Below are 27,918 nucleotides of genomic sequence, written 5' to 3' on the forward strand. Positions count from 1 at the left end.
ATTTCAGTATTCATTTCAATGAAACTAAGTCAGAGTTTATTCGTTTTCCTTTGACAAATATAACCTTGGTCTTTTCCCTTAAATTTGCAATACAGACTGAAAAATCCACTGCTGAGTATTTTGCATATTTAAGAAATCCTTGTCACAGAGAAGTCCAATATTTTTCTATTAGTACAATCCTTTGAAAAATGTAGTTATTTCAATGTATCATCCTAAGAGTGGCATTGATTAAAATAAGAGGTGTTATTACTAGACAACCAATAGTATTTTACTGAATGGCCAAACCGTAATTTTTATCCAAAACACTAAAAATACTGTATGCAAAAGGAGAAGAAAATTCCTTTACTGCTTTGCAAGCTGAATCATAAATATTCTCTATAAATATACTGAAATCGACAACAGGGAAAGGTATTTTTCCTTAAAGGAATCTTCTCCCACAGGAGACAAGTACATTCATATACTTGTCTAGGTAGATATATTTTAAAATGTTAATTCAGCCACAGCGTAATTCAGAGACAAATTCTTGCAACATGTTCGATCAGGTACTAAACAAGGTATTCCCTCAACATGGGTGTATTATGGACGTACACGGGTATCAAAGGAGAAAAGATTGGCAATATCTCTTATGCCTTGAGGCTTCCTTAAAAAGTACTCTGTAAAACAACAGATAAAAAAAAAAAGCCGGTTAGTGGCGGTAAATCAATAGATGTGGATTTCCTAATGATCATCAGCAGGAAGATGCCGGGTCCCCAACCAGATAAAAACCAGTGCAATAATGGAGAAAAGCTAAGCCTTCCATGCAGATAACAACAAACCCAAGAGGAGTCCTTTCCTCATCGTCATCTCGGTCCCACTCATTTTTCATTAAAACTGGACTAGCAGAATGTCCGTGCTGCTCCGTTCCATGTGAAGTTCACAGATGCAAATGTCAAGAAATTATCCAAGAGGGGCCAAAGGATTTCCAGGCTAGTTTCGAGACTCCGAAGAAGTCGGGCTCCGAACCGTTGACATCAGATGTGACTTGTAGGTTTTGCTCAGGCCTGTCATCCAGAATTTCAAGAGCTTCACGTTGTCCTCTTCGGCGGCGCCCAAAATGCTCAGCAACTTCTGGGTGTCCTCTTTGGGCCTGCTGTCCACTTTGGTGAATTTGAAGAGGACTTTCACTTTACTATAGCAGACAAAAATACAGAGATGACAAGTTACCTAAACAGCTTTTTCCTTCAAAGAAGGCCAATATGCCAGGTATGGCAAAGCCCATACAGTCGTGCCCTGCTTAACGATTACCCTGCATTACGACGAATCTGCTTCACGACGATGTTTTTGCAATTGCAATTGCAATCGCAAGACGATGTTTTAAATGGGTTTTTTTCGCTTTGCGAAGATCAGTTCCTTGCTTCGGGAAACAATTCTTCGCATAACGACAATCAAAACAGCTGATTGTCAGGTTTTCAAAATGGCTGCCGGGTGTTCAAAATGGCTCCCCGCTGTGCTTAGGGACTGATTCCTCTCTAGACAGGCACCGAAAATGGCCACCATATGGAGGATCTTCGCTGGACAGTGAGTTTTTAGCCCATTAACCAGGTTTCAATGGGTTTTTTATTTTCGCTTTATGACGTTTTTGCTCTACAGCGATTTCGCTGGAATGAATTAATGTCGTTAAGCGAGGCACCACTGTAAGAAAAAAAGCAATATATGCAAACAACCCACACAGGTGGCGACGGCGCAGGCGCTGGGACGTTGCTCAGCTCTGAATCAGTGGAAGGTGGCCTAGCCTTGTGCAGTAGGAAAAAAACTGTACAGTGCAGCCTGTCCTCCCTGTTATTGTTTTGCAGATCAAATTCTTCAAAGCACTGGGGCTGTGCGGGGCCTGAGTCTGATTTTTTTTCACGCTTTATACAACCGAAGTTATCAAGCCACTTACTTCATCCACTCCTCTTTGAGGCAGACAAGGCATTGGTCCACCACCTCTACAGAAAGGTTCTGGTTTGAGAGGGCAGCTTCGATCTTGTTCAGGATGGTGGGTCCAGCTGCACAGAGAGAAACAGAAGGCACAGCGATCACACGCTCCAGCATTTGTGCCACTAGCATTTGATGAGCTTGCAATGTGGTACTTATAAAATGTCTTTATATAGCCCATTAGGTCTCTGTGTTGCACATAACAAAATACGGTTCTTGTCTTGGGCCTGTTATCAAGAAACAGAACTAACCCAATCCCGGATCTCCAATTACATCAAAGCTAAAAATCCAAAACTGCATGGGAGTACAGAAAAGGAGCAGCCATGTTACAGACTTGAGCTTTCAACGGCCCTTCACCTTTAACTTTCCTTGTCTTTAATAAGAAAGTTGCTCGTCTTTTATAACTATAAACATGTAAATGCCCATTAACATTCCAGACATCCTATATGGCTGTTTAAAAAGATGCCTCAAGGTCCAAGAGAGGGACTTTTGAGGCTTCAGAACTCCTTCTCCATGTGAATAGCAACACTAGAACTAGGCAAAGCGTTGCGCAAGACAGCTTAATCTAAATCAGGTATGCACATGGCAGATGACGTAATGGTTTTAATGAAGAATGTCACTAGTTGGGAAAACAGAACAGATTCGAATGAAAAAAAGAAGATTCTTCTGTAAACAGGCCTCTTTTACCAAATATCTATAAGACTCCGGATGGGTCCTGAAAAAAAGCAACATGGTAGGAACATCTCCCATGTATCACAACGTGTACTTTGACGGTATTTTGGATTTTTTGCTTACCTATCAAACCATAAATGGGCCCAGTTTGATGGGTCACATGGCTTACCTCTGTCTGCAGCCACAGGGCTCCCACTGGTGACCACAAATTCGTATTTGCTGAGAGCCTGCTCATCGTCAAATAAGACAGGGTAGAGGCTTGACCGCGTAGCAGCACGGACCTCCACAAGAACAGCAAATTCTACAACCAAGGGGAGTCCATATTGTTATTCCACATTTTCAGAAACAGTGGCTCACTGCAATGTTCCCCTTGAATGGCAATTTTCCCCTCCATAGTTGAAACACAACAACTCTTGTGTGTCCATCACAGTGAGAGGATGGTAAGAGCAGTCAGTGTTGAGATTAAAACTGCAGGTTCAAATTCCACCTGTCACACACTTTGGCCACATGGCTCACTGAATGCATGTGTGGACTACAGCTATCTCTCAAGCTTGTACCACAATATTGTGCCAAAGATAAAATGGATGTGCATATGCGCAGTACTTTAAACTCTTAAGGGCAGGATACAAATGTAATACATACACATGGAAGACACACTGCTACAACCACTTTTGTTCCAGAGTTTGAAGTGAGTGCTAGGCAGTAGTAATCAGTTACCCTTAGCTCTATTCAGCTGTAATTGAAAGCTGTAAAAAAACCAATGTATTTCTACTGCTACTTCAAATTATTACCCGGGTTTCCCAGGGTAGAAGAGAAAGGAAACAGATAAAACATCAGGACCTTCTCCTGGTGTAGAAAGCAAGCATTATGCAATGGAGTTTGCACATTGACAACTGTCATTCCAAGTCCTGGACAGAGTTTTCGATAAGAAGGTTTTTGCTTAACTTCAACAGGCATATTGTTGGAAAAACAATGGATGGGGGGAAAAAAGGGAAAGCAAAATCGGAGATAAAGAATTTGTCAAATGCAGTTCAGCATGAGTAAAGAGTTCATTAATGTTCAACATTAGTAAAGAATTCCAAGAGAATGGGTAGTTCGCCACCTAGAAGAATAAAGGGTTGGATGTTAGCGCGGATGAATATCTTCCCTTCCGAAGTTCTCAAGGGACGATATGCCAGAATACCCTTTGAAGAAAGAACTTGTAACCTCTGTGGATTAGAACCCGATTCAGTTACGCATATTCTATGTCATTGTCCAGAGCTAAGAGATCTCCGAGACCGTACTCTAGGGCCAATCATTTCAGGCTTTCCGGGTCCCCCCCAGTTTCTGACAGGTTTTCTTCTTCATGACTTCTCTCAAGAAACAACGACTTTAGTAGCTGAGTTCCTTGCACAGGTTCTCACTTCCCAGTCCTCAAAAAACTAACTTGACTCCCCTAAGCACCTCTGCGGGCTTATTCCCCCCCCTCCTTACTATTTTAATTATTTTCTTAACTGTATGTTTTAACTGTTCTTGTCTTTATGCCAATAAAGGTTGTTGTTGAAATTGAAATAGTAAAGAATTCAGGAAATAAAGATATCATAAAGCGACAAAAAGAGGTCAGCAGTTTCTAGACTGAGAATGAGGTTATCTTATAGGCTTAACTCTCCTTCAAGAACCTCTGAAAACAAGACTCTGAAAAAAAAGCACTGAAAATTGTGTAAGTACAGTATTAACGTAGGTACAGTACAGTGATGCCTCGCTTAACGACGTTAATTCGTTCCAGCGATATCGCTGTAGAGCGAAAACATTGTAAAGCGAAATTTAAAAAAACATTGAAACACATTAAAACCCAGTTAATGTGTTCCAATGGGCTAAAAACTCACCGTCCAGCAAAGATCCTCCATATGGCGGCCATTTTCAGTGCCTGTACAGTGAGGAATCCGTCCCTAAGCACAGCGGGGAGCTATTTTGAGCACCCGGTGGCCATTTTGAAAACCCGACGATCAGCTGTTTTGATCGTCGTAATGCAAAGAATCAGTTCCCGAAGCAGGGAACCGATCTTCGCAAAGCAAAAAAAAAACCATTTAGACCATCATTTTGCGATTGCAATTGTGATCACAAAAACATCATCATGAAGCAGATTCATCGTAATGCGGGGTAATCATTAAGCAGGGCACGACTGTATAAGGATTAGAAGTAAGAGAAAGGTTGTCTTACCAGATGACAGTATGTGAGATGGGATCTGCACATGGGGGCTGAGACCTAGAAAGTTACACCGATAAGCCTCCTCGTATTTGTCACTGTAGGCAATGATTCGAACACAGCCCACAGGCAGCATTGTCTAGTTAGGAAAAAAGACAGCAATAAATGAGAATCCAGATGAAAGCACAGGATTCACTCAACAGCAGGACTACCCAAGACAGTACTCATACTGAAAAAGAAGACTTATGCCCGCCCCCAGCCTCGCTCTGATGACCTCTCTCCAGAGACCTCTCTCAATTAATTGTACGTTATAATGATAAGGGAATCAGATGTACCTACCCGAAGGACATCAAAAGCAGACTGGACGAGGTCTGCATCCCTTGCTTTCCAGATAACCTGGTTTCCCATGAGCACATGCCATGCCAACATACGGAAAGCTGATGGACCCAGAACCTGAAGGGAAAGAACAGAACAATGTGAAGATCATCCTTCTTCTTTTTCTTTTTTAAGTGCCTTCTCCTGCCAATTTCAACCAGTTTCATGCAATGGGCTCCCAAATGTACTGCCAAAGTTCTGGAAATGCAAGGCCTTTTTGCTTAGAGAAGTTCTGCATAAGAGTTTCCTATGTCTGCTAACACGGAAATATATAAAAGCCACCCTGAAAGCATTAGGATGGGAAAAGCTATCACTTCCATGTTTGGCTTAAGTTTTCCAAAGAAGGCCGCCTGACACAAGTTCTCTGATGCACTGGCTTTCAACCTCTGGCTCTCCTGACATCATTGAACTGAAATCCGCCCCAGTAAGCATGGTCAATGGTCAGGGGTTCTGGGCTTTCAAGTCCAAAATAGCTGGAGGATCAAAGGCTGGGAACCACTGATCGGGTGAACCATCTCATGGCAGCTCCTCCTTCTTCAGTTTGTTTCCAAAAACAGCAGTGCTAATGGTATTCTGAATCATAAACAAACAATGCAGTCAAGTTAAATAGCCTCAAAGTAATCACCCCAGCCTTACCTGTCTTAAGTGCCGAAGCGATCGGAAAACAGACTGATTTCTGGATTGTACATTCCAGTTCCCACAGTCCACCATGAGAGAGGAATCTGTTGGGCTCTTGACTAGTTCGCAGCCTTCTCTAACATCTGCTTGGTTTGGGAATTTACCCTCTCCCTCCTCTTCAGAGTTATCCCAGCCTTCTGATTCTTCCTCAAGATCTTAGGAGGAAAAGAAGAGATAAAAGACCTCAATGAATGAGGTTATGGTTCCACGCTTCAGTTGCATCTGGCCCTCTGCCTCAAGATACATGGGATATTAGGTATCTATAGGATAATGCAAAATCCACCCAGCTTCTCCTCTGGCTCCACTCACTGGCTTAAACCCAGGAGTAAGACACAGCTCAATAGTTTATAGGGTCATCAGAAGTTGGAGGCAACTTGATGGCATGTAACAAGACACAACTAGAGAAGGTGCACTGAATTAATGAAATTCACAGAGCAGCTGACTCACCCAGTCCCCACAATGACTCAGTGGGCCTACCCTAGTTGCGACTTACTACTGGACTTCAGATTGTTGCCTCCAGCTCTCTGTTGACTTTGCCCAAGGGTCGGCACTGCTTCCTAGACACAAGGTTCCCCACGCTAACTTACCTGCTAGTTTCTCCATTTGAACCAGAGTGTCCTCTGTCGGTGCTCCTTCCAGGAGCTTCTCTGTGAGTCTGCTCCCACAGGCCTTCAGAAGCCTGAGGGAATGTAAAAGAGATGCCATACCCTCAAATGAAAAAGTTCAGTGAAGAACATTTGCAGTTAACTAAGCAAAAGTATCAGTATTGGAAAATACTTGCTTTCCTTAACAGACAATGAAATAAGCAATGGCTTTCGAACTCTAGCCTGGATGATTGATGTTCCACGTGAACGCCAAAACTTCATCAGGGTTTGGACACTCTCTGTAACAGACTGTTATGGCCATATAAGGGCTCAAAGCCTAATTGATTAAAGTCGGTAGACCAACTAACAAATGTTTTAATTGCATAAACTATCAGGGTCCAAGTTTTACAGGTAGTGCCAATGGTTGAGATTGTACTTGCTTAATATTGGGTGTATTTTGTTTCTGTTTCATGCTTCTGGAATAACCTTCCTCCGGTGATATGTGCAGCCCCTACGCTGGGCACTTTTAAGAGTCAACTAAAAACATGATTGTATGTTCAGGCCTTCCCTCCTGTCAATATTTAATTCTTTCTTTATTTTTTCTTCCATTCATTTATTATTTGTTTTATTATGGACTGCTTGTAAAATCCTTATGTTTTATCGTATACACCTTATTGGAAGCCACCCAGGGTGGTCGACTAGACCAGATGGGCGGGATATAAATCAAATAAATAAATCAAATAAATAAATAAATATAGTACTATGGAAAAAGCAGGACATATCAAAAGCCTTCCTCTGTAGGTAATAGAGAACAAATATAAATAAAACAGATGTTAAGATGTTCCTCTGAGGCTGCCCTTAATTGTTTTGTTCAATACATCAATCAACCCACGGATTAACAGGCAGTTCTACTAAGATATTCTTGGCCATTAATGGGTGGTGACAGTTACAGAACACAGAAAGTGCATTACCAAGCAAAGGACGTATGGAGACATGCCCAAAGGTTCTCGTCGTTGGTCAAGGAGGTGAGAGAACGAGCCGCGTTTCCATTCCGCTGGTGCAGAAAAGGTGTGAAGGCCGTGTTCATCCGTTGGGCGCGCTGTGGGCATCCATACTGCTCTGCTTCGAAGACCTGAGGGACAAGCCACAATAAAAGGAAAGCTGCAGAAGGGAAGTGTCAAGACATCTTCCTTTGACAAAAGCCTGTTCTCACTTAGTCACTGGAAAGGAAGGTAACAGCTGCTACTCTCTAGAAGAAGAAGAATGGCAGAAAGTCTCGGAGCCTCTCAAACAGAGACCATCACACCTAAGCAATCCGCCAGGGTCTCTTATAAGCAATGTGCTCTACGTGGGGCTGCCTTTGAAGACGGTCCGGCGACTGCAACTGGTCCAGAATAGAGCTGCGCGGCTGGTGAGTGGTGGAGCTGCTAGAGATCACATCAAGCCGATTCTGTTTAATTTACATTGGTTACCAGTTGCTGCCCGGGCCCAATTCAAAGTGCTTGTTTTGACATATAAAGCCCTAAACAGCTTGGGCCTTGGATACCTGAAGGACCGCCTCCTTCCATATGAACCTACCCGGCAGTTAAGATCTAACCAGGGGCCCCTTTTGAAAGAGCCATCCCTTAAGGAGATAAGAGGGAGGGCTTGTAGGGAAAGGGCCTTTTCGGCAGCTGCCCCCAGACTATGGAATGCCCTCCCGACTGAGATTCGTCTGGCGCCGACGCTGATGACATTTCAGCGCCAGGTCAAAACCTTCCTGTTCCAAATGGCTTTTAACTGAAATTATATCAGCTGTAGGTCTGATGGCAATTTTTAGAATATATATTTTAATTGCATTTTAATTATTTTGCCCTTTTATTTTGCCTTTTTATTGTATTTTAAATGCTGTAAGCCGCCCAGAGACCTTCGGGTAGTGTGGGCGGCATATAAGTTAAATAAATAAATAAATAAGCTGCTGCTTTCAAGTTCAAAAAGACTAGCAAATGTTCTTGTGGGCTAGTAAATGCAGCAGACCGAGTTGCAATGCTAGCTTATGCAGGGTAAGTGATAGTCATGCTTTAGTGCAGGGTGACAGTCATGCAAGTTATTCAGCAAAAAATGTACAGTAGTCTTGAGTTCAAACCTACAAATGTCACCAGCGTCATGTGGGACCCAGCCAAAGGAGAATGGAAAGGAATTGCCGCATATGAACAACAGGAAACAGGCCCAAGAATGCCAACTGTAGCCCCCCCCCCAAAAAAGTAACTTTTCCCAGTTCTGCTTAAATCACAGCCATGCCCACACCTTTAGGGCTTTTCCCTGCAGCTCGTCAATAATCCCTCTGATCTTCCCCAGGAGGAAAGGCCACGAGTTGATGAGGTAGATGCGGTCCATCATAATAGTGATTATGCTGTACCAACGCTGAAAACCACGGGCCAAGCTGTCCTTGATGAAGAAAGTGTGGCTGAATACAAAGCCGTGCTGCTCATCCCCGAAGAAGATGGGGCCTTCCCGTCCTGGGCAAACCTGGCAAGGGGGTGGGTGAGAGGGCACATTATAAATTAGCTGAACGGAAAAGCTACTAAATCTCTGAGGCCAAGTGATTTAGCTAAATTAAGGTGGCCCCTTGGGCCTCAGAGTGAGGCTTCGGTGTCTCACTGTCACAAAAGCACACAAATGAATAAAAGCACGCAAATTTAAGGTCTACGGCCATGCACTACACACCCAGAAGAGATTGGTAAAGGCTGAGAAACACAGATAGTTGAATTCTTCTTATTAGTCTGTAGTTGCCAATATCGGGTGCATGATGCAACCGAAGATGTGAGCTGCAATCCACTGGATAGCTCAGTGGTTTAGGCATCTGGCCGCAGAACCAGATGTCAGGAGTGTGATTCCCCCCCCCCCCCGAGCCTGCTCTTGAGAGGCGCTGGACCCGATGTCCGTAGGGTCCCTTCCAACTCTGCTAAGATTAGAAAGATTATGCCAAATAAAACATCTTGGCCATTGCTGGTCTTGATGCATGAATACATCAGCACCACATGTCTACTGCTGAGAGGCATGCGCCAGTGGGGTTTCTCACTATTCCACAGAGGGGATGCTCCCTTTCCACAAAATGTGCATTACTTCAACAACAACAACATTCATTCATTCATTCATTCTTTCACAAACAGGATTCCTATAAGGAGATGGCTTGCTGCATGACTTACCTCACAGCTGAGGCTGCGGACGCAGGCCTGGCGTACGATACTGAAGAGCTGTGGGTGGTTAGGATGCTGGTGGCTGACGTATTTGATGGAGGTCTCTTTGTCATGGCTGACATAGCCGGGGTGCCCAGCAGGGAGAGAACGACACCCCTAAACACGCCAAGAGAAGCAGATCAATGGGCTTACCAGAGAAAGGACAGGGAGCCCATCAGCGGTACAGCAAGACAGGCATACGATGAACGAACAGATAAATAAATCAAAAGGGTGATGCTTGCCTCACACATATCAGACTTCTTTGGGCCCGGGCTGCTGGAATCTGCGCTGGCCCCATCGGCCGGGCTGTGGGAGCGGATCCGGCTGCTCATCTGGATGCCTCCTTCTTCCTCGTCCGCCTGCTCGTTCAACCCGGGGCTGTCTCCATTTCCTGCCCCTTGAGGAAGGGGCGCGTGCAGGACCTCCGTGCAAAAAAGCGTGCGCGGCCCATGAAGCTCACAGAAGTGGCAAAGGACGACGATGGCGTTCATGCCGGCCCTTCTTTCTGCCCGGCTCGCTGAAAATTCAGAAGAAAAACAGAAAATGCTTTGAGAACGGACCGGCAGCCTTTCCGAGGCGCGCATCGGGTCAAGGCAGCAGATCTCAAGCCCAGAATCGTTTATGGAGTGGAAAGGGGGAGAAGGGGCAACAAAACTATGCCCTAAAACTAGAGATCCTGGAAGGAATTGGAAGAATAGCCTGTCGCCACCCCCACGCCGAACAAACGGATCTTAGCAGGTTTCAAAGCCAAATTGGGCTGGACTTGCTCAGCCCCTGAATGGAAAACAAGGAGGGAGAATCCAAAGGAAAACAGCATCATTCAAATAATCTAGAAAATAAAATTTTAATTAGAAACATAGTACCATATGCCACCTCTTCCACTAGCAAACCACGATTTAGTGGGATTCTCACGCCTCCTTGTTCTCTCCGGCCTCCCTCCACCAGACCAAACTTTGGAAAACGGATGCATTATTTGTATTTATTTGGATTACAAGAGCAGTTCTCCAGCTCGCTTCGCCAGTTGAGGTCCCCAACCCACACTTGCAAGGGGGCAACTGCCCCCTCTGCCAAAACGTCTTATGAAGTCCTCCAGCGATGGATCGCCCTGTTGAACTGCAACCTGACGTCTGGGGGTTAAGGGTTTATTCCTGGTCCTGGTGGCTTCAGTGCTTGGATTAAGAAAGATATGACCGTCTGCCCCCATGAAAGGAAAAAACTGAAAAATAAACAGTGGGGAACGGTACCCGTTCTAATGGGAGAAGGGGCCAGATCCTGTTTCTTGACATTTCTAGACATGCTCTTTCCTGCCTGCCTGCCTGCCTACCAGAGGGAATTGCTGGATTCACACACAGTGCCCCAGCCACGTGCTGACACCCCTACCCCTCCTTCCCACCCCGCTCCCGGTCCCAACCTTTGGTGCCAAGCCAAGCTCCTAGCCCTGGTTGAGGTTGCTCCTTCCTCCAAAGGGCTACGTTAGACTCACCCGTCCCCTCTTCGCGCATGCGCACCTTTCCTGCCTTCTGAGCCAGCCCAAGGCGCCTGATGCGAGCTGGACGGGAGGAACCATTAAGCACCCTCTCGGAGGGGGGGTGAAATAAACGAACCCGGGCCGTTTGTCCAAAGCCTCGCGGGGGCAAAAGAGTGGAGCACACCGTGAAAAACCTGAAAGAGCACAAAGCGAGGAAACAATGCAGCCCTTAAGCTTCATTTCAGTCTTTTCTTTGCCTGTTTTTATTGTTTCCCCCAGAAGCAAAAATGGTTCGCTCCAAGGGCTATCCAGGCTTGCATGGAAGGGGTTGCTCCATCTGCAAAAAGAGGGGGGGGGGAAAGAGTTCAACCAGCATGAAATACCGAACTGGTATACATGCCCGCCTCCGGTCGTTGCCCACAAATGGAACGTCGTTACGTTGTTTGGAACGGGACGGAGACCCAGAGATGGTTGCTTTCAGAGACTTAGCCTTCTTGTGCCTTTCCCATAGGAGATGGCACAACCCAGAATGTCTTATGACCATCATGTGACAACTAGCAATAAGAGGGTGGAGGATGCAGGGTTGGCAGCTGGAATGCAAGGAGAGGGTGGCTTTTTTAGGGGAGGTGCATCATCTTTGCTCTTGTGCTCTGTTAACTTTAGCAGAATTTCACCCCCAATGTGCGAGACACAGCCATTGCATCAGGTCTCTGGCCTCGAGGAGCTTACCATCGAAAGCTCACCCCCAGAGAGAGAAAGAGCAGGGGAAGGTGTGAGAATGGGAAACAGGGATAAAGAGAGGGGCATTTTACTCCCTATGAACAGTCACCATTAAGCCAGTGGTCATTTTTGCTGCTTGTATTACTTGCACACACAAAGGTCAGAGGACAAGAAGCAGCAAAAAAAAAGAGGAAAAAAAGGTGGAATTAGAAAAAAAGGATTTGAAAGAAGACCCCCCCCCCCAGGGATTACAACACCCCCCTCCAGAAATCAGCTGGAAATGAAATCAAGGAGGCTCGAAGTGCCTTAGGATTTAAAGTAAATAAGTATTGTGGGGAGTCAAATTATCAGAGGCAATGGGCTAATTAAAGGTTCGGTCCCAGCTTCCATGAAGAGCAATACGTAATTTCTCATCTGTTCAGAAAAGAAGCAAGTGGAAGGTCTGGGGGCCATTAAAACAGGCCACACAAAGCCCCAATACCACACCTTTGCACAAAGCAATATGAAAAAGTAGCCTATATCTCAGCATAAGGGGATAGTACAAATACAAGGCCCCATCTTGTAATGCTATTGATCTCTAGGCTGGAGGGGGATGCTGCATCTGATGTCTGTTAAAGAGGAGTCTGCAGTGTCCGTCTTGTGCGATCTTGTTCAAAGCGGTCTATAGCTGTGCTTTTCCTAAGAGCAGAGCGAGAGCCGGCGTTTGGCATCTGCTAGAACAGGGACATTAAGGTGGGCAAGTCACTAGAGCAATTGATTGGTCAAGGTGCATGGACGTTGTCACCTGACACCTGGAGAGCTACACGTTCTCTGCTCAGAGCCCACAGCTACTCCAGGTTGATGAGTAAATATCATTTCGGAGTGAATAACCCAAAGGAGTAAAGCTGGTTGATTCTCTTGGTCTGTCTTGTCACTGTGCTACAGTTTCCATCATCAAGCAAGGAGACGTATTCACATAATACGTTGTTACTCCACCTATTAAAAATTAATGGCAGCTTATGGGGCCTCCTTGACGGGCTGGATTCGAAGATCCAGAGGGTCCCTTCCAGCTTTGCAATTCTAAGATTATTATTATTATTATAAAATGAAACAAAAGATTCATTTTAAGGCTGTGTAAAAGGTTCCTTTGGAGCTCAGATGTTCTACCTGCTACTTTTGTTAACCGAACCCACAGACTGTGGCCCCTTTCAGAGGACACGGCGACTGCAGCAGACGGGTGATCGCTCCCCACCCACTTAAGCCCCTTCTCCTTTTTCTCCAGGCGACAGCACCTGCTGCCCTCTTGCTCTTTAGCACCTGGGGAAAGACATCAAGTCGCACCAGGAGGAGAAAAAGTGCTTCCAAGCTTCCTTTACTCTTCAGGGATTCCCAGCTGTGCCTCTCTGACAGGGGCTGGACTGGATGATCTAGAGGGTCCCTTCCAGTTCTGTGATTCCAAAATAAATTACAGAGACCCTAATAAGACTTTCAAGGTAGTTCCACAGCCCCAGTGAGTTTCCTAGGTTGAATGGGGATTTGAACCCAAGCTTCCTGGCTCAAGAGTCCACTATGCCACACTGAGTATACAGTGGTGCCTTGCACAATGAGTGCCTCACACGATAAATTCACACAACGATGGCTTTTTCTGAAAAAATTGCCGCCTCACACAACGATGTTTCCTGTGGGGAATTTTCACACAACGATGTCTCTTTTCACTCATTTAAAAGTGCCTTAAACTATTTGAAACCTGTTTTAAATGCTTGGTATCGACAGTCCAGCTTCTGAAACGTATGGAAACTTAATTTGGTGTTGTTCAAATTTTTGGTGAATTTTTTTATTCTCCAATGCTTCTCAATGAGAGAAAAAATTCACCAGAAATTAACGAAAACTCAGAACAACACCAAATTAAGTTTGCATAGGTTTCAGGAGGTGGGCTAACGATTGCAAGCATTTAAAACAGGTTTCAAACAGTTTTAGACACTTTTACAGGAGTGAAAAGGGACTTCGCAAACCCATTCAAATGCAGTGAGTCAGCTTCAATGCATTTCAATTGGGGAACCGCGTTTCCCTCAACGATGTTTCCTATGCCGATTTTCACTTAAGGACGGCAATCCGTTCCAATTGGAACGGATTAACCGGTTTTCAATGCATTCCTATGGGAAATGGTGTTTCACAGAACAATGTTTTCACAGAACGGGTTTTTTTTTTTGAACCAATTAACATCATTGTGCGAGGCACCACTGTATAACTCACCTTTTATTATTATTATCCTTACTCATGAAAAAAAGTAAAATAATTTTCCTAGTATTTTTTCTGAGACTTCCAGTTACATTGGTCGGTCCCATATCTCCTGCTGCCTGAGGAATCAGATGTTCACAACAAACATGGAAGTAGAGAGATGTTTGCCAGTCTTTTATTTTGTCACTAAAGAGTACATTGAAGAACAACTCCTTAGGATTTGACGTGCCAGAAAAAGCCATGCAAAAACTCCACATCGTTCCTATTATATACAAATAATACTGTACCTGTAACAAGCACATGAGTGCACACTCACACATATACACACACAAAAAGAAGACTGCACCTGTACTGATTGTTAAAGGAAGAGAGAACGTTTTCAACGAATGGAAATGAATGAGATACAAGACTCTGTATATGTTATGCAAGATTCATGCTGGAGAGTGGCACAGGCTGCCACACAAGCCTCTTTTGTGGTCAAGAAGCTTGAAGGTTGTTAACTTTGTCCTTTAGATCAACCAACAGCATCGTTTCAGGCCCATCATCTTTCACTTGAGTTTCAGATGATAAAAGATACTGTTTATCCCGTATTCTGATCACTCAGAACATATTCAGCTTAATGCTACTTTTGTTCTAATTAAAAACACATTTCCCTTTTATAAAAAGCTCAAGATTGTTCTGTCAGATCTCTCTTACATTTTCATAAAAGTTAACTTTTCTTTAATAACCACTCTAAACACAGGTGGGACGTGGTGGCGCTGCGGGCTAAACCGCAGAAGCCTGTGCTGCAGGGCCAGAAGACCAGCAGTCGTAAGATCAAATCCATGTGACGGAGTGAGCGCCCGTCGCTTGTCCCAGCTCCCGCCAACTTAGCGGTTCGAAAGCATGCAAATGCAAGTAGATAAATAGGGACCACCTCGGTGGGAAGGTAACAGCGTTCCGTGTCTAAGTCGCACTGGCCACGTGACCACGGAAGATTGTCTTCGGACAAAAACGCTGGCTCTATGGCTTGGAAACGGGGAACCTTTACCTTTAAACACAGGTACTGATGCACATCAGCCGATTATTGTTCTGGAGATTCAGCTGCATCTCAACTGTACTGAGCCTGCATTTAAACTAGTTGACTCTGAAACTAGAAGCAGAATTCAGGAAGACTTAAAAAAAACAAAAACTCAAGCCCACGACTGTAAAACCTAGAATCAGGATATGTTTTGTGCCAATCGTTTGCTCAAAGTGTGATCACTGCCCATACTGGTGCCTGAGTAGCAAAAAGGATCCGAAATTAACCGTGAAATTAGGATATTGTTTGTTCAGCTTTCCCCTCTGCCGTGTCCTCAACAGATAAAAGTCTGAGAAAGGGCCTGTTGGACTGTGCTTTATCCAAGTCTGGAATTCTGGTTTGTCTTAACAGTGTTACTTGCAAGGTCAGGACTTGGACCATTTAAATAACTGCTGCAGAAATAGTAAGCTTCAGGAAAATTGTCTATGAAAAAGGAAGCTTTATTAGTGTCGTTATTTCTGATGCGTCACTTTTGCACACCCCACATTTTTGCAGATCAGGGTTCTTAGGCATAGGCATCCCCTCTCCCTTGTCAACATTTATGGCATTTTAGGCCTGTATGTGAGTGTACGTGCTAACCATGATTCCTTTGTAAGCCAGCATTTGTGAACAGGAAGTCAGGAAGTAGCCATATATCAAATCATATTGGTTTGTCTAGATTGAGTACTAGACTACTGGGCAAATTGTATGCACAAACAAACAAACAAACACACACACACACACGGCTGTTCTCGCAGCCCCCAGACTACACTTTAAAGTCCAAGAACTGCCTTCAGTTCCAAGAACACCAATAGGCCTAGGAAGAGCACACAGATAGAAACACTGAACAGAAGACCCTTAAACTTTTCCCTGGTAAGAGATCCACTCTTCCCAAGTTTAACAACCATCCTCAGCATCTCTGAGGCCTAAGTGACCTGTGTTAAGGGGTTCCTAAGGACCCCTCTTTACATATGTGTTTTATCATCCAATCAAGAATACAGTAGTTCTTTCACAAAACCCTGCTATGGGTGGCAAGCACCAATGAACAGTGACGTTTTTTCCTCTACCCCAGTTCTAGTAATACATTACAGATAGTTAACTTGCCCTCGCTCTCAACTGCAGCTTGAAAACGTCACTTTTCCTGAGAGCAACGCACCCCAGGATCACTCAGCCACCATTACAAACTGATACGGCTATTTAAAAAAACAAAACAAAACCAAGAAGCACGTTATCCCCATGGCTTAATAGAACTGCATGCGTGTAATTCTGAACAAGTAAAGCCCAAGATTACATCACTGTAATAGCCCCATCGTTATTCGCCATATTGAAATGTTAAATACGTCAGCTTCCTTATTTCAATGTATAAAGTGTCACAAGACACTCCAGTCAGTACAAAAAAGTGTTTTAGCACTGTCCACTGTGCAAATTCCCACTGGCATTTTGTTTTAGATCTTGGACAATTTATCTACACACAGAGACACAGACAAAATCACCCCTTGCAGAGCTGGAGAGTGAGAACTACTTTCCCTCATCTCGTTATTGCCAAGGACTAGTATGTACTTCAAGTTCTACACCGAGCTTTACCAGCAGCCTGGAGCTCCCACAGGCTTCTGCCCAGGAGTCTCCCACATATCCGAGAGTTTCCACCAGTTCACCAAGCAAGCCAAGACCCGACTGGGCCACCTCCCTCTACTGAAATACATGACAATATGGGGAAGTCATCCCGCCCTGGAAACTATGATCATTCAGAACTTCCAACTGCAAAGCAGACTGCGAGCTCACAGTGATCCACTATGAACACGTGGGTCACGCTTGCTAAGAGGGAACTGGGATCGATTCAGAGTGTATGTTCCTTATGAAGCTTTAAAGAACAGCGAAGAGTCTTTTATAGTCATGCTTTTTAACTAGAAAAGAGCTCTCTAGTCTGTCTCAGAGGACCAGTTACTTTGGGTCCTCCTCTCGGCTTCAGGTGCTGCTCGGAAAAAGATGCGCAGTGGCCATGATTACAGGAATGCTCTCCTAGGATCTTCCATAGAAACAGTGTCAAGTAATGCCCTTCCCATTTTAGGAGGGCACACAGCAAGCGTGGGGGATTTGGGGGGGACACCAAAATCCTCCACCCATCCTGTTGTCAAGCAAACCTGCAAGACCTCTAATTCAGCAGCCGCCCCCAAGTCAAGTCACTGGCCAGTTGTTTTTTCTCTCTCAGTGTGAGCTATTTGGTTCATGCAAAGCACTCAGAAGGCTGGATTATGTACAGGAAACAAAGGAAGCAAAAAATGCTTCCAGCTCAATTTGGTATTCATCTTGTCATTAAGTACATCGCTAATTGGAAACTTGAATTCTTCCATGGAAAAGGGAGGGAAGGAGCCATTTCAGAAACAGCATCGTTCAAGCCACATAAAACAAAAAGATTATTTAATGCATAAACGATGTTAAATCTTAAGGTAAATCCAAAACAGAATGAGATTTTTTTTCCTTTCTTTGCAGAGCAGATTTTTAAAACCATACGCTAATGAGAAGACATCATTTAATTTAGTTCAATGTCCAGGTGAAAATAGTCAATTCCCCACTTGGTGATGTTGTTTTTTTAAACATTCTGATCCTAAAAGTGACACTTTTTAGCTTTTTGGCTCTACAACATAGCAGCAAACAAAAATGTGGTTTTCACGAATAGCTGGATGGTTTGCTTCCTGATTCATCTTCTTGAGAACCCATACTCTGATAAGGAAAAAAAAGTAAGATTGGTTTAGTCAACACCGGTTTCCAAGCAGAAATAGAAACATGCAGAGTCATAGCTTCCTATTAACTCAGGTTCATCTACAAGTTAAGCAATGCAGTAGCAAATGATGAAAAACCGAAGACGTGAATGCCAATAGATTCCAAGAGGCAAAAGGCTCACGACCATTCATCACTTCAAGTTGCTGCTTCCCACGTTATTAGATGACCAAGGCTGGAGACATGCCTAAGCATACAAATGACCCTAAAGCCATTTTGAAGACTTAACAGACAGAAATGAATCACGGTCTTTGGAACTAAAGTGGGAATAGTCAAGCCCGTGGACCGCATGCAAGCCACCAAGTTTCCCATTGTGCCCCCTAAAAAAAAAATCTCCCCAATCCCGGGAAGGGGAGTGAACCCTTTCTCAAAATGGGCAATCATGTCCCCAAGACTCCACGCTACTTTAAGGCTCTTTCAAGACCTCTCCAATATCTTTGACTTGCCTCCCCCGACTCCAAACCCAAAAACAACCTTCCACTCATTTCCACTTTTTAAAAAGTACAGTGGTGCCTCGCTTAACGAGCGCACCGTAGAACGACGAATCCGCATAGCGAGGACGTTTTCGCGATCGCTAATGCGATCGCAAAGCGATGGCCTCTATGGCCGAAAATTGCATAGTGAAGGTCGGTAAGCGGTTCGCTTACCGACCTTCGCTTTGCGACCCGCGGATCAGCTGTTCGGCGGCTCCAAAATGGCCGCCAGAAGCCCCGAAATGGCTGCCGGCCATAGGGAAGCATCGCTCTACGCTGAGTTTCGGGGCCCATTGGAACGGATTAAACCAAGTTTAATGCGTTTCAATGGGTTTTTTCGTTTCGTTCAGCGATGTTTCCCATAGCGAGGATTAATCCAGAATGGATTAACCTCGCTATGCGGGGCACCACTGTACAGGTCAAGGGCAGCCCTCAGTGAAGCTGGGTGCCGAAAAGCGGACAGGCGCCAGCTGATGGATGAAGACATGATGCACAGGAGATGCTTGCTTTATGCGAGAGGTTTTTTTTAATACCCAAGGGGTATTAAAAGGATGCACGGGTGCCAACAAAGCTGGCCTCTGCCTGTGACTCACCTTCTGCACAAACTGAGGATTCACAGTGATCTCCTGGTCCATGGCTTTCAGTCTCTCGTCGAGCTCTATACATTTCAGCATCTAAAAAGAGCCACACGGTTCAGAACACCCACTGCCTTCAGTTCCAACACCCATATTTATTAAACTGAAACTTTATAGAGATCAATAATGTGGAGAAAAATACAGAAGTTACTCCACCACTAAGCAGCCCCACATTTAGAAGGGCACCGGTCCATCCTCCCCTCTTATTCCCCTGGAACCACAGCCAAAGTGACTTACCTCCTGATCGATGTTGTGAAGCATAGCTGGATTGTTATATTTCTCAGGATTATCATGGAAACAGACCATGCCATCTTTCTGGTTAATACTTGCAAAAATTTCACCATCTTCTATCTAAGGAAAAATATTTTTTTTAAAGGTGCCTTTAAGTTTAGGTCTTTCAAGTGTAAAGCTTGGATATCTCTACTAGTTTCTTTATTAACTGTTTGATTTATATCCAGGCTTTGCTCCAGTGAACTAGAAGGCAGCACGCATTGTTCTCCTGACCATAAATTTTCACAACAGTCCTGTGTGGTGGGTCAGGGCTAAAGCAAAATAACGGGTCCAAAGTCAACTGGTGAGTTTCATGTCTGTCAACTGGGATCTTGCGATTCCCTGCATGACACTTTAACCTGTGCATGAAGCTGGTTTTCACCAGCCTCACTGAGAACCTAAACCAGGCAGCACAGAAATTTTTAGCTATTCCTGTTCCAGCTGTCCCAGAAGAACCCAACCCTGGCATCCCATAGCAGCACTGAGCGTCATCCTGTACCAACATTCTGTGTCAATGTTTCTGCGAGCCAATTACGTTAAGTTCACATCTTCTGCTTTGCATAATCTATTCTGGCTTTACTACTCAAAGGGAAGGGCAAAGAATTATGGCAGGGGCTGAGAGCCTAATCCTTTACTGTGCAGAGGGGGTGAAGTGAGGAGAGATACACGAATGGAAAGCTCACACGGTTGCTCATTTGCCTGCCTCTCACAAACACAGCCAAGGAACACTGGCCAGGCAGTGTGCAAGAGTGCACTAGCTGAGCACGAAAAGTCCCAATTTCCCCATAAAACCCGAGCTTATTAGGACACCTGAATGGGATCACTGCTGTTAATGTATTTAATATCAGCTGTAGACCTGTTTGCATGCTGCGTAGCCATAAAAGACGTACTGTATTTAAATAAACCTGGACTGACTTGACTTTGTTGGAATTTTACTATTTAAAAATTGTTCGCACTAAACGCTTACCATATGAAGGACGTATTTTTCTGCTTCCTGAGGCCCCGACAGCTGCACTCTACTTGCCATGTCTTGTAAAGACAGTGTTAAAAACGTCTGAAATTCAGAAGCAGAGCAAAGCCATGAGATGGATAAAAACTGTTTTTGCTTTTTGTTGTGCATACCTCAATCTAGCACACTGAAAATACCCTGTACAGCCACTGAGGAGTTGTATCTCACAGCATGAAAGGCAGATAAATTCATAGCCATCGTTCACATGTTCTCATTGGGAATTACTCTGGATGGCTGTTGCTCAGAAAACACCTGGAGAGGAACAGGCTGAGAATTTCTGCTATTCGAAAGAAGCCCTTCACACACGACGTACCTGCACGAGAGTCTCAGGAATGCCTAACAAACCCCCTCTGAACTGCAATGGTGCCAAAACCCCAGAAGCAGCCGCCTTACCTTAGTTAACCTCTGAATGTTCTTCTTATAGAGAGACGATAAGCACTGCTTCACCAGCCCCATGTTGTTATCCCGGTTGAACATCTCGCTATGCTTGTTCACCAGGTTCCGCAGCTCCGAGGGCTTATTGGTGGCATACACTTGCGCTAATTCGTGGTAGGCATTGCTAAGTGGCTGCAACGAGAAAGCCAGGTGGGTTTTAGGGAAGTTCAGTGTGATAACACATAAGCCACCCCCAGGAACAAACGGTTTCAAAAGCTGGCCCACCAAACCCGGTAAGGACGACCCAGATCGGAGGCGGCCCCCTCAACTCCTGGGTTTCTTCTCCCCATCATCCGCCTCGCTTTCCTCTTGTTCCTTTTTAGCTGTTGATTCCAGCAACCAAACCCAGAACCTCGCCCGCTGCTACCTAGTTCCAGGTTCCTGCCCCAATTAACGGCAGAGATGCTAATCAGTCTCAGCCTACCCCACAATCCCGCTCTGGTCTCCTTTCTTTTTTCCCCTCTCAGGCAGAACAGAAAACTCTCCTATTTTTCTCCGCCTCGTATTCTGTGCCAGCCTGACCACCCCACCTGCCTCTTAACTGCCCCATATGACGTGATTTCTACCTTAATGAATCGACCCACTATCTGGGAGGTGTACTTCGGAAGCTGTTGCACTTTGCCGAGGAGTATCAATGAAACTAGGATATACTTTTTGTAAGATTCCAGCATAATGTGACTGACTGCCATGGCAGGAGTAGTTATAGCCTAAGGAAAGGGAAAGGAAAAGAACGGCCATGAGAACTGATGGAAACAGACCCCACCACCACCACCACCCTGCAGGTCTTCCCTGAAGGAACTGGTCGACTGAGGAGTCCAGCAAGCAGGCTACTATCGCAGGACCGGAGGCACAAAACGAACACGGGTCCAACATGAGAGCCCGAAGCCTGCAAGCATTCAGCATTAAGACTCTTTAAAACGAGTCTGCAAAGAAGCAATTCCGCAAAAAAACAGCAAGACAGAGGAATGAGGTGACAAATCAGAAGAGTCTGACACAACGCTGAGGACTGGTAATGAGCAAGTCACCTGGCTGGAATAGAGAAAGAAGGATGCTTGGCCAGCAGTAGGCTTGGCAAACACCTTGTCACCGAAAGTACAATATGACTGCATTTTACTGCGTTTCCCCAAAAATAAGACAGGGTCTTATATTAATTTTTGCTCAAAAAACGCATCAAGATTTATTTTCAGGGGATTTTTTTTTCATGTACAACCATCTACATTTATTCAAATACAGTCATGTCATCTTCCTCTGGCTGCTGCACAAGGATGGACGGCAGGGTTTCTCTTAACTGGGGCTTATTTTGGGGGTAGGGCTTATATGACGAGCATCCTGAAAAATCATACTAGGGCTTACTTTCAGGTTGGGTCTTATTTTCGGGGAAACATATATATCCAACATGGACTGTTTTAAGAATCAACCCTCGGCTGGTGAGAAGGAGCAATTCTGCAGAGTGGTCAGGACAGTTCTGTCCTTTCCTGCTTCTGATGTGCCTCAAACAACATGCATTTATACACCGTGGGCAGGTACAACAGTTGGTTAGAAGAACACCATCATTTTCTTCATTGCATTTACGGGCCTTTTATAACATCTGAGCAAGGCCTCCTGTGGGGTACAGAGTTCCCTTTCAGAATATGAAGAAAGAGGAAGTGATATATTCATTTATTTAAAATATTTTTACCCCACCTTTCTCCTTAAAAGGACACAAGGTGGTTTGCATCATTAAAAGGACAATATTTAAAAGCTAAAACAGTAAGTCTACAAATATTTTAAAAGAACTAAATGACTAAGATAAAAGCAGTAAACCAAAATGGTGACAGTTACCTGTTCATAGAAGTAGAGTGCCCGTTCAAAGTTCTTAAGCCCAGTGTATATCATTCCACCATAGTAGTAGTAACATAGAAAGTGCTTTGCATCGTACGCCCCGTTCTCTTTACAAATATCCATCATGTCCACATCTAGATATGGGAGGGCAGGTTTAAAGCATTTTGCTAACAAACAGAGCTAAAACGAAACAGACCAGAGTTACAAAAATACTAATAATAATAATAATTAAAAATAAAACTGGGATTTTTAACAAGGATAAAAACAAGAACTTTAATTGCATGTAATGACGAAACACAAACACCATTAGGTTTCAAACACCACGGACAAAACACGGGTAGGATCTGTATCTTTGTTTCTCTAATGTGAAGAGGTTGTGATAAGCTGAAATATTTTTCATAAGAATAAAACTTACACAATATAAAACAATAAACCTTAGCCAAACCCTAGCCGGCACATATCACGGCAAGCCTCCAAGTGTACTATTCATCTCTGTCAACCCATTTTAATTTCTGCTCATATTGGATTTTTGAAGTTTTTTTCAAAGTCATGTTTTTATATAAACTTCATTTTGTTTAACAATGCAAGTACCCCCCCCCAAAAAAGCTGTTTTGACTGCTTGTTTTTTAGAAGAACAGCATTTTAAGTATTCTAGTCCCCTCTGCACCTCTCTGGTGGGGGACTGAAAGACAGGCAGGCCATGGTAAGAAAGCAACCTAATACAAAAGAGCAGAGGTTGCCTAAAGCCATGAGACAGGCAGGTTAGGTTACCTGCAGTGCTGAATGTCACCCAAAATGTGTTATAGTCTCCTGCAAGGTTTTCTGTTCCTAGGGCAGAGTTGAGGAGGAGGAGAAAGAAGCCAAATGGGGAAGATCATGACTCATTAGTGGCCAGCTACCCACTACCTACCGATGACCCAAAGAACTGAAGGCTTTGGAGAAGGTTCTACATGGCCAGAAGCCATCATAACTCAGGGGTTGTAATGCAAAATCACCCTGAGTACAGTGATAAGCTTTTACTTTACCTCAACTATTGTTGTAAGAAGGCCTGAAGGCCAAGCACTGAGATTTTAGCTTCCTAATTTCTTTTTCATTCACTCACTCATTCATTCACCTTTCTCCCAATGGAGGGAACCAAAGGAGCTCACTATTCATTAAAACAATGTAACCAAACATAATTAAAAGTACAACAGAACATCCATCTATCAATCTATCAAAGAATTAACAATATTTGAAAGCCACCATTTAAAAACGCTTAGAAACATACAAACCAAAAATAAGCAGAAATACACACACAAGCAGGCATCTCATAACATCTCAATTGATATGCTAATCAATTAAAAACCTGTCTTTCCCTGCTGATAGAAAGAGGACGAGGAGGGAGAGTGCAAATGTGTGTTACCTGGCATAGATCTGCATGTATTGAGGTCAGCTGGTTGGTGTTCATTTGCATCTTGTCTATGGCTTGCCTGAGGATGCCAATGCCTCGCAGGGGCTGTCAGAAGCAAAACAGGCCTTTTGTTAGGTGAGTTTGCACATCGCCTGCAGTGGCAACATTGAGAAGTGCAACACCACCCCATTCACCATGTGCCTTTAAGCCTGAAAATGCCCAGGTTATAATTCAATCCTTGACTTAAGGGGCAATGGCCAAGAAGCATCCCCATTTCCCAAAGTAAAAGGGGTGGAAGAAAAGGAGGATGCAAAAGACTGCAGCAAGTCCAGGATTACATCCAGGGAAACATCTATCCTAGCGCTCCGAGAAATCTTTTTTTAAAAACATGCTTTAATCTCCTCTGCTCGGCCTGGTTTACCTGCTTCCGTTCCACGAGGGCATTTGTTAACTGGTGACACAGACCAGCAACTAGAGGCAAGGGAGAGAAAGGAAAGATGTTAGAACCCTCACAGAGAGAACGCATCCTGTGTAACCAGCACGGCAAGACAGCAGGATGAACTTACAAGTGTCTGTTGCATATCGGATGTGTTCCCCATTACAAGTGCTGATAAAAAGCTGGACCTGCGAGAACAATGTTTCGAAGTCAGGGACGCTGGGCATAGAAAACTTCACAAACCTGAAAACAAGAGGAAAGAGAAACACACTTCATGGGTATTCATTTTTGTTAGCAGCTCTAGGGTCTTAAGAAGACAGGTACCAAGCAGCAGAACCTTTAGATACTGTTCAATTCTCTAATAGAATGAAACATACAGAGGCAGAGAAGCATCTGTTCTAGATCACCCCAGAGTGCAGGACACGTAATGATAGGCTCAAGCTACAAGAAGCCAGATTTAGGATGAATATCAGGAAAAATGTATTCACTGTTAGAGCAGTACGACAATGGAACCAGAAACCCTGAGGGAAGTGGTGAGTGCTCCAACACTGGAGGCATTCAAGAAAAAATTGGTCCACCATTGTCAGATCTGCTTTGATTTGGATTCCTGCCTTGAGCAGGGGGTTGGACTCCATGGCCTTGAAGGCCCCTCCCTATTCTATGAATCCATGAACTGTGACACAGAGGTTGGCTATAGGCAGCCACAAGCCTTACTTGGCAATACCCAACTTGAACACAGACAACAGAAAGACGTAAAAAACATGGAGGAGAGAATGAAGACATATATTCCTGAACTGGCAGGAAATAGGGCTAGAAAAACTCTGGCACTGTTACAATTCTGTGGCTCTATAATCTCAACATTATTATCTACTGCATGTGCATTCTGCCTTCTCAAACCAAGCAGGACTCGAGGCGGCTTCACTATAATAATAAAACATAAAGCAGTAAAGACAGTTTCAACTACAACAACAAAATCATTAAAATAAAAAGCCCAAGACTATAAAAGCCATTAAAATCAAGAGACATTTTAAATGAGCCCAATAAATGAAACAGTTTCATAGGCCAGGTTAAAAAGATGATCTTCCACATCCTTAATAAAAGCGATGAGTATGGAAACAGTTTGCAACTATTAGTGGCTTTGTGTAGATGTTAAACATAAGGGAGGAGAGGCCTGAAGGACACACACAAAAGGTCACAGGGTCACACAGTGCTTCCCCAGAACCACCTTTTTAATGATCCCTTGACAGCAGGTTAGAAAACTCTCGTGGAAGTGAAGCATCACTTACAAAACAGCAAGAACCCCTAGGGAGTGTTCTTGTACATCCAAGGCACCAAGTACAGTGTCCAGGTGAGAGAGATTCTTTGCTAGCAGCTCCCCACTTTTGTTAATCAATTCACAAAGCTGGGTCATTTGCCCTGAAATAACAGAAGAAAGCAGACGGTTATTGCATTATTGCTATTTTCCAGCTAAAATGTAGCATCTCCCACTGACAGCTCTATAAACCAGCTGCACATTATTCATAATCTTTCTTCTTGCAGCATTTAGAGTAAGACAACCATGGCTTCCAACTTTACCAATGCAACAAACAGCATCAGTAGGACAACTAGTAAAACAGAGCGCAGTTCAACCTTTGAAGCTTCAAACATCTGATTTATTTCAAAAGGAAATCTTGATTCTGCCAAGAGAATAGGTCTTTAAAAAGCCTCATGCAATCTAAGTCTGAGGAGGAATAAATCCTCTTTTTCTGAGAAATGCTATTATAGAAATATGAAACATGATATGCTTTTGGAGTGGTGAAATTAAGAACTAAAATTAAAAGCTGTACAATTAAAAGTTTTAGAAACAGTTATAGGATCATTTTGGAGGTTTTAATCTCATCCTGTCATAAATATATACACTGAAAATAAAGTTCTGAGTCAAAAACATGAGCTCAATTTAAAAATTATCACTTCCCAGGCCCCACAACTCTGTCAAGTACACAGAAGCTCTTATTATACAAAATCCCTCTAAATATATTTCAGAAGATAGCAAAACATCAAGTACCTACATATATACGAGGTATAATAATCAGATAAACCTGGGGAAATTAAGTATCTCTGCTACAATTGCATGCAAGATGCCCAAGGGCTTTTCCAATTTGATCATGGCCCACCACTAAGATAAAATTAAAGCATTAGGGCATTACAGGGGGGGAAAGGGATCCCTGTCCACAAAAAGCTTGAAATCCAAAGAACAGAGAAGACAACAAGAAAAGGTGGGAAAACATGGGGGGGGGGAGAAATGGCTGCATTTAACAAAATTACACTATATTAGCAGAACTATATAAGCAGAACACAAAGAGCTTGTAAAGGGGGAAAGGATCCAGCAAAGCAGAAGAGTGAGAAGATGCTCTTAAAAGAGAGAGAGAGAGAGAGAGAGAGCCCTGCCTGCATAGCAAAGCGCTGGCAATCTAAAGAGAAAGGAAGACAAGCACCCCATATGCACATGATATGTGATGCCCACATGAAATATATGATATACTGTCCCCATTTTCACACGATACATAACATATCACCCCCACTTGCATATGATCTCCCTCTCTCTCTCTCTCTGAAAAGTAAGGCATCCCCACCCGCCCACGACCCCCTTTGTGGGTCTCTGCAAGGCGCCCCTCAACCCCGTTAAGGTGGGGGTGGGCATCGCCACCTATTGAAACTCACCCTACTCAGGGGGGCTTTTCTCTCACACAGACACACACACAAACGGCGGGTTGTGGCGTGTAAGCACACGCCTCCCTCCCAGGAACTGAGGGAAGGGAATGAGACGGCTCGCCTTCTCATCTGACAGCCCCAAGGGCCCCCACCCTCACAGACTCCCCACCCCGAGGAGAGGCATTCACACGCAAACACACGCAGACACGGGTGTGAGAGGGGGCGGGGAGGGGGCCCCCTGCGTGCACGTGGGAATCCGCCCCCTCGCTCGAGGAAGGGGGACCCCAGCCCCGGCGGCCGGTCACCTTGGGCCGAGAGCTGCCTGACGCTGTTGACGAACTGCTCCAGGGCGGACGCCATCTTGGCGGCGGCGGCAGAAGGAGGAGGAAAAAAGCGGCCGCCGCCTCCCGCTCGCTCGCTCGCCTCGCTCCTTCTCCAGCCAGCGGCGTGACCTCACGCCCGCGCCCGGGCCAATCAGGTGCCGCCGGGCGGGCCGCGCTCCTCTCTGCCGTCACTTCCGGCGGCCTCGGACATGGGGGTCCGTTACTATGGGAACTGGCCTCCTTTCCGGCCCTCAAGCCGGAAGTGGGCCTTGGGGATGTAAACAGAAGCGGCCAGCACCCTCCCCCCTTTTGGTATTTCTTAAAGAGGGGAACTGGTCGTGGTTCTGGGAACGTTACAACGCTGCAGTCCAAAAATTATATACAATGCAATAAAATTAAGACTCTTTCCCACCCTCTGGGGTTGTTGATTGGGCTTTGCAGCCATGTACTGGCATTAAGAGTAATGGTATTCATAGCAATGTAGAGGAAAGCTAAAAATAGTAATAATAAAGATAACAAAAAAATTAAGAACTGCAAAGAATGCTA

The 27,918-nt window shown here is 44.5% G+C and overlaps 2 protein-coding genes across 4 annotated transcripts; both read right to left on the reverse strand.

The window, feature by feature from the left end:
• Positions 1-13: 13 nt before the first annotated feature.
• FLCN (folliculin) lies at positions 14-11,216 on the reverse strand. 3 transcript variants are annotated; one of them, XM_078381291.1, is made up of 12 exons: positions 11,151-11,216; positions 9,910-10,184; positions 9,638-9,784; positions 8,736-8,957; positions 7,421-7,581; positions 6,453-6,544; positions 5,824-6,020; positions 5,152-5,265; positions 4,828-4,951; positions 2,798-2,929; positions 1,922-2,027; positions 14-1,168 (listed from the first exon to the last, which is right to left on the reverse strand). In XM_078381291.1, the coding sequence occupies exons 1-12, from the start codon at positions 11,167-11,169 to the stop codon at positions 967-969; spliced, it is 1,791 nt and encodes a 596-aa protein (XP_078237417.1). In that variant the 5' UTR covers positions 11,170-11,216; the 3' UTR covers positions 14-966. The 3 variants fall into 3 exon arrangements, with proteins under 3 accessions (XP_078237417.1, XP_072838692.2, XP_078237418.1); XM_072982591.2 differs by having other exon boundaries at positions 11,079-11,161; XM_078381292.1 differs by lacking the exons at positions 14-1,168; positions 1,922-2,027 and adding an exon at positions 2,547-2,671.
• Positions 11,217-14,231: 3,015 nt separating this feature from the next.
• Positions 14,232-27,511, reverse strand: COPS3 (COP9 signalosome subunit 3). Its single transcript, XM_072982637.2, has 12 exons — positions 27,355-27,511; positions 25,645-25,774; positions 24,489-24,601; positions 24,344-24,393; positions 23,935-24,027; positions 22,533-22,712; positions 21,278-21,418; positions 20,670-20,843; positions 20,235-20,321; positions 19,235-19,348; positions 18,956-19,036; positions 14,232-17,832 (listed from the first exon to the last, which is right to left on the reverse strand). Exons 1-12 carry the CDS (start codon positions 27,407-27,409, stop codon positions 17,779-17,781), a joined length of 1,272 nt encoding a protein of 423 aa, XP_072838738.1. The 5' UTR covers positions 27,410-27,511; the 3' UTR covers positions 14,232-17,778.
• Positions 27,512-27,918: the final 407 nt, after the last annotated feature.

Source organism: Pogona vitticeps, chromosome 13 (assembly GCF_051106095.1).
Source record: "Pogona vitticeps strain Pit_001003342236 chromosome 13, PviZW2.1, whole genome shotgun sequence".
Classification (NCBI taxonomy): Eukaryota; Metazoa; Chordata; class Lepidosauria; order Squamata; family Agamidae; genus Pogona; species Pogona vitticeps.

Bases quoted from the DNA above. Each gene is read 5' to 3' on its own strand.
- FLCN (XM_078381291.1), bottom strand. The intron at 6,021-6,452 runs GTAAGTTAGCGT...TTTCCTCCTAAG, and splicing joins TCAAATGGAGAAACTAGCAG to ATCTTGAGGAAGAATCAGAA. The intron at 2,028-2,797 runs GTAAGCCATGTG...CTCTCTGTGCAG, and splicing joins CCCTGTGGCTGCAGACAGAG to CTGGACCCACCATCCTGAAC.
- COPS3 (XM_072982637.2), bottom strand. From the start codon at position 27,409: ATGGCGTCCGCCCTGGAGCAGTTCGTCAACAGCGTCAGGCAGCTCTCG. The intron at 25,775-27,354 runs GTGACCGGCCGC...CTGTTATTTCAG, and splicing joins CAGGCAGCTCTCGGCCCAAG to GGCAAATGACCCAGCTTTGT. The intron at 24,602-25,644 runs GTAAGTGATGCT...TCTTGTTTTCAG, and splicing joins CTAGGGGTTCTTGCTGTTTT to GTTTGTGAAGTTTTCTATGC.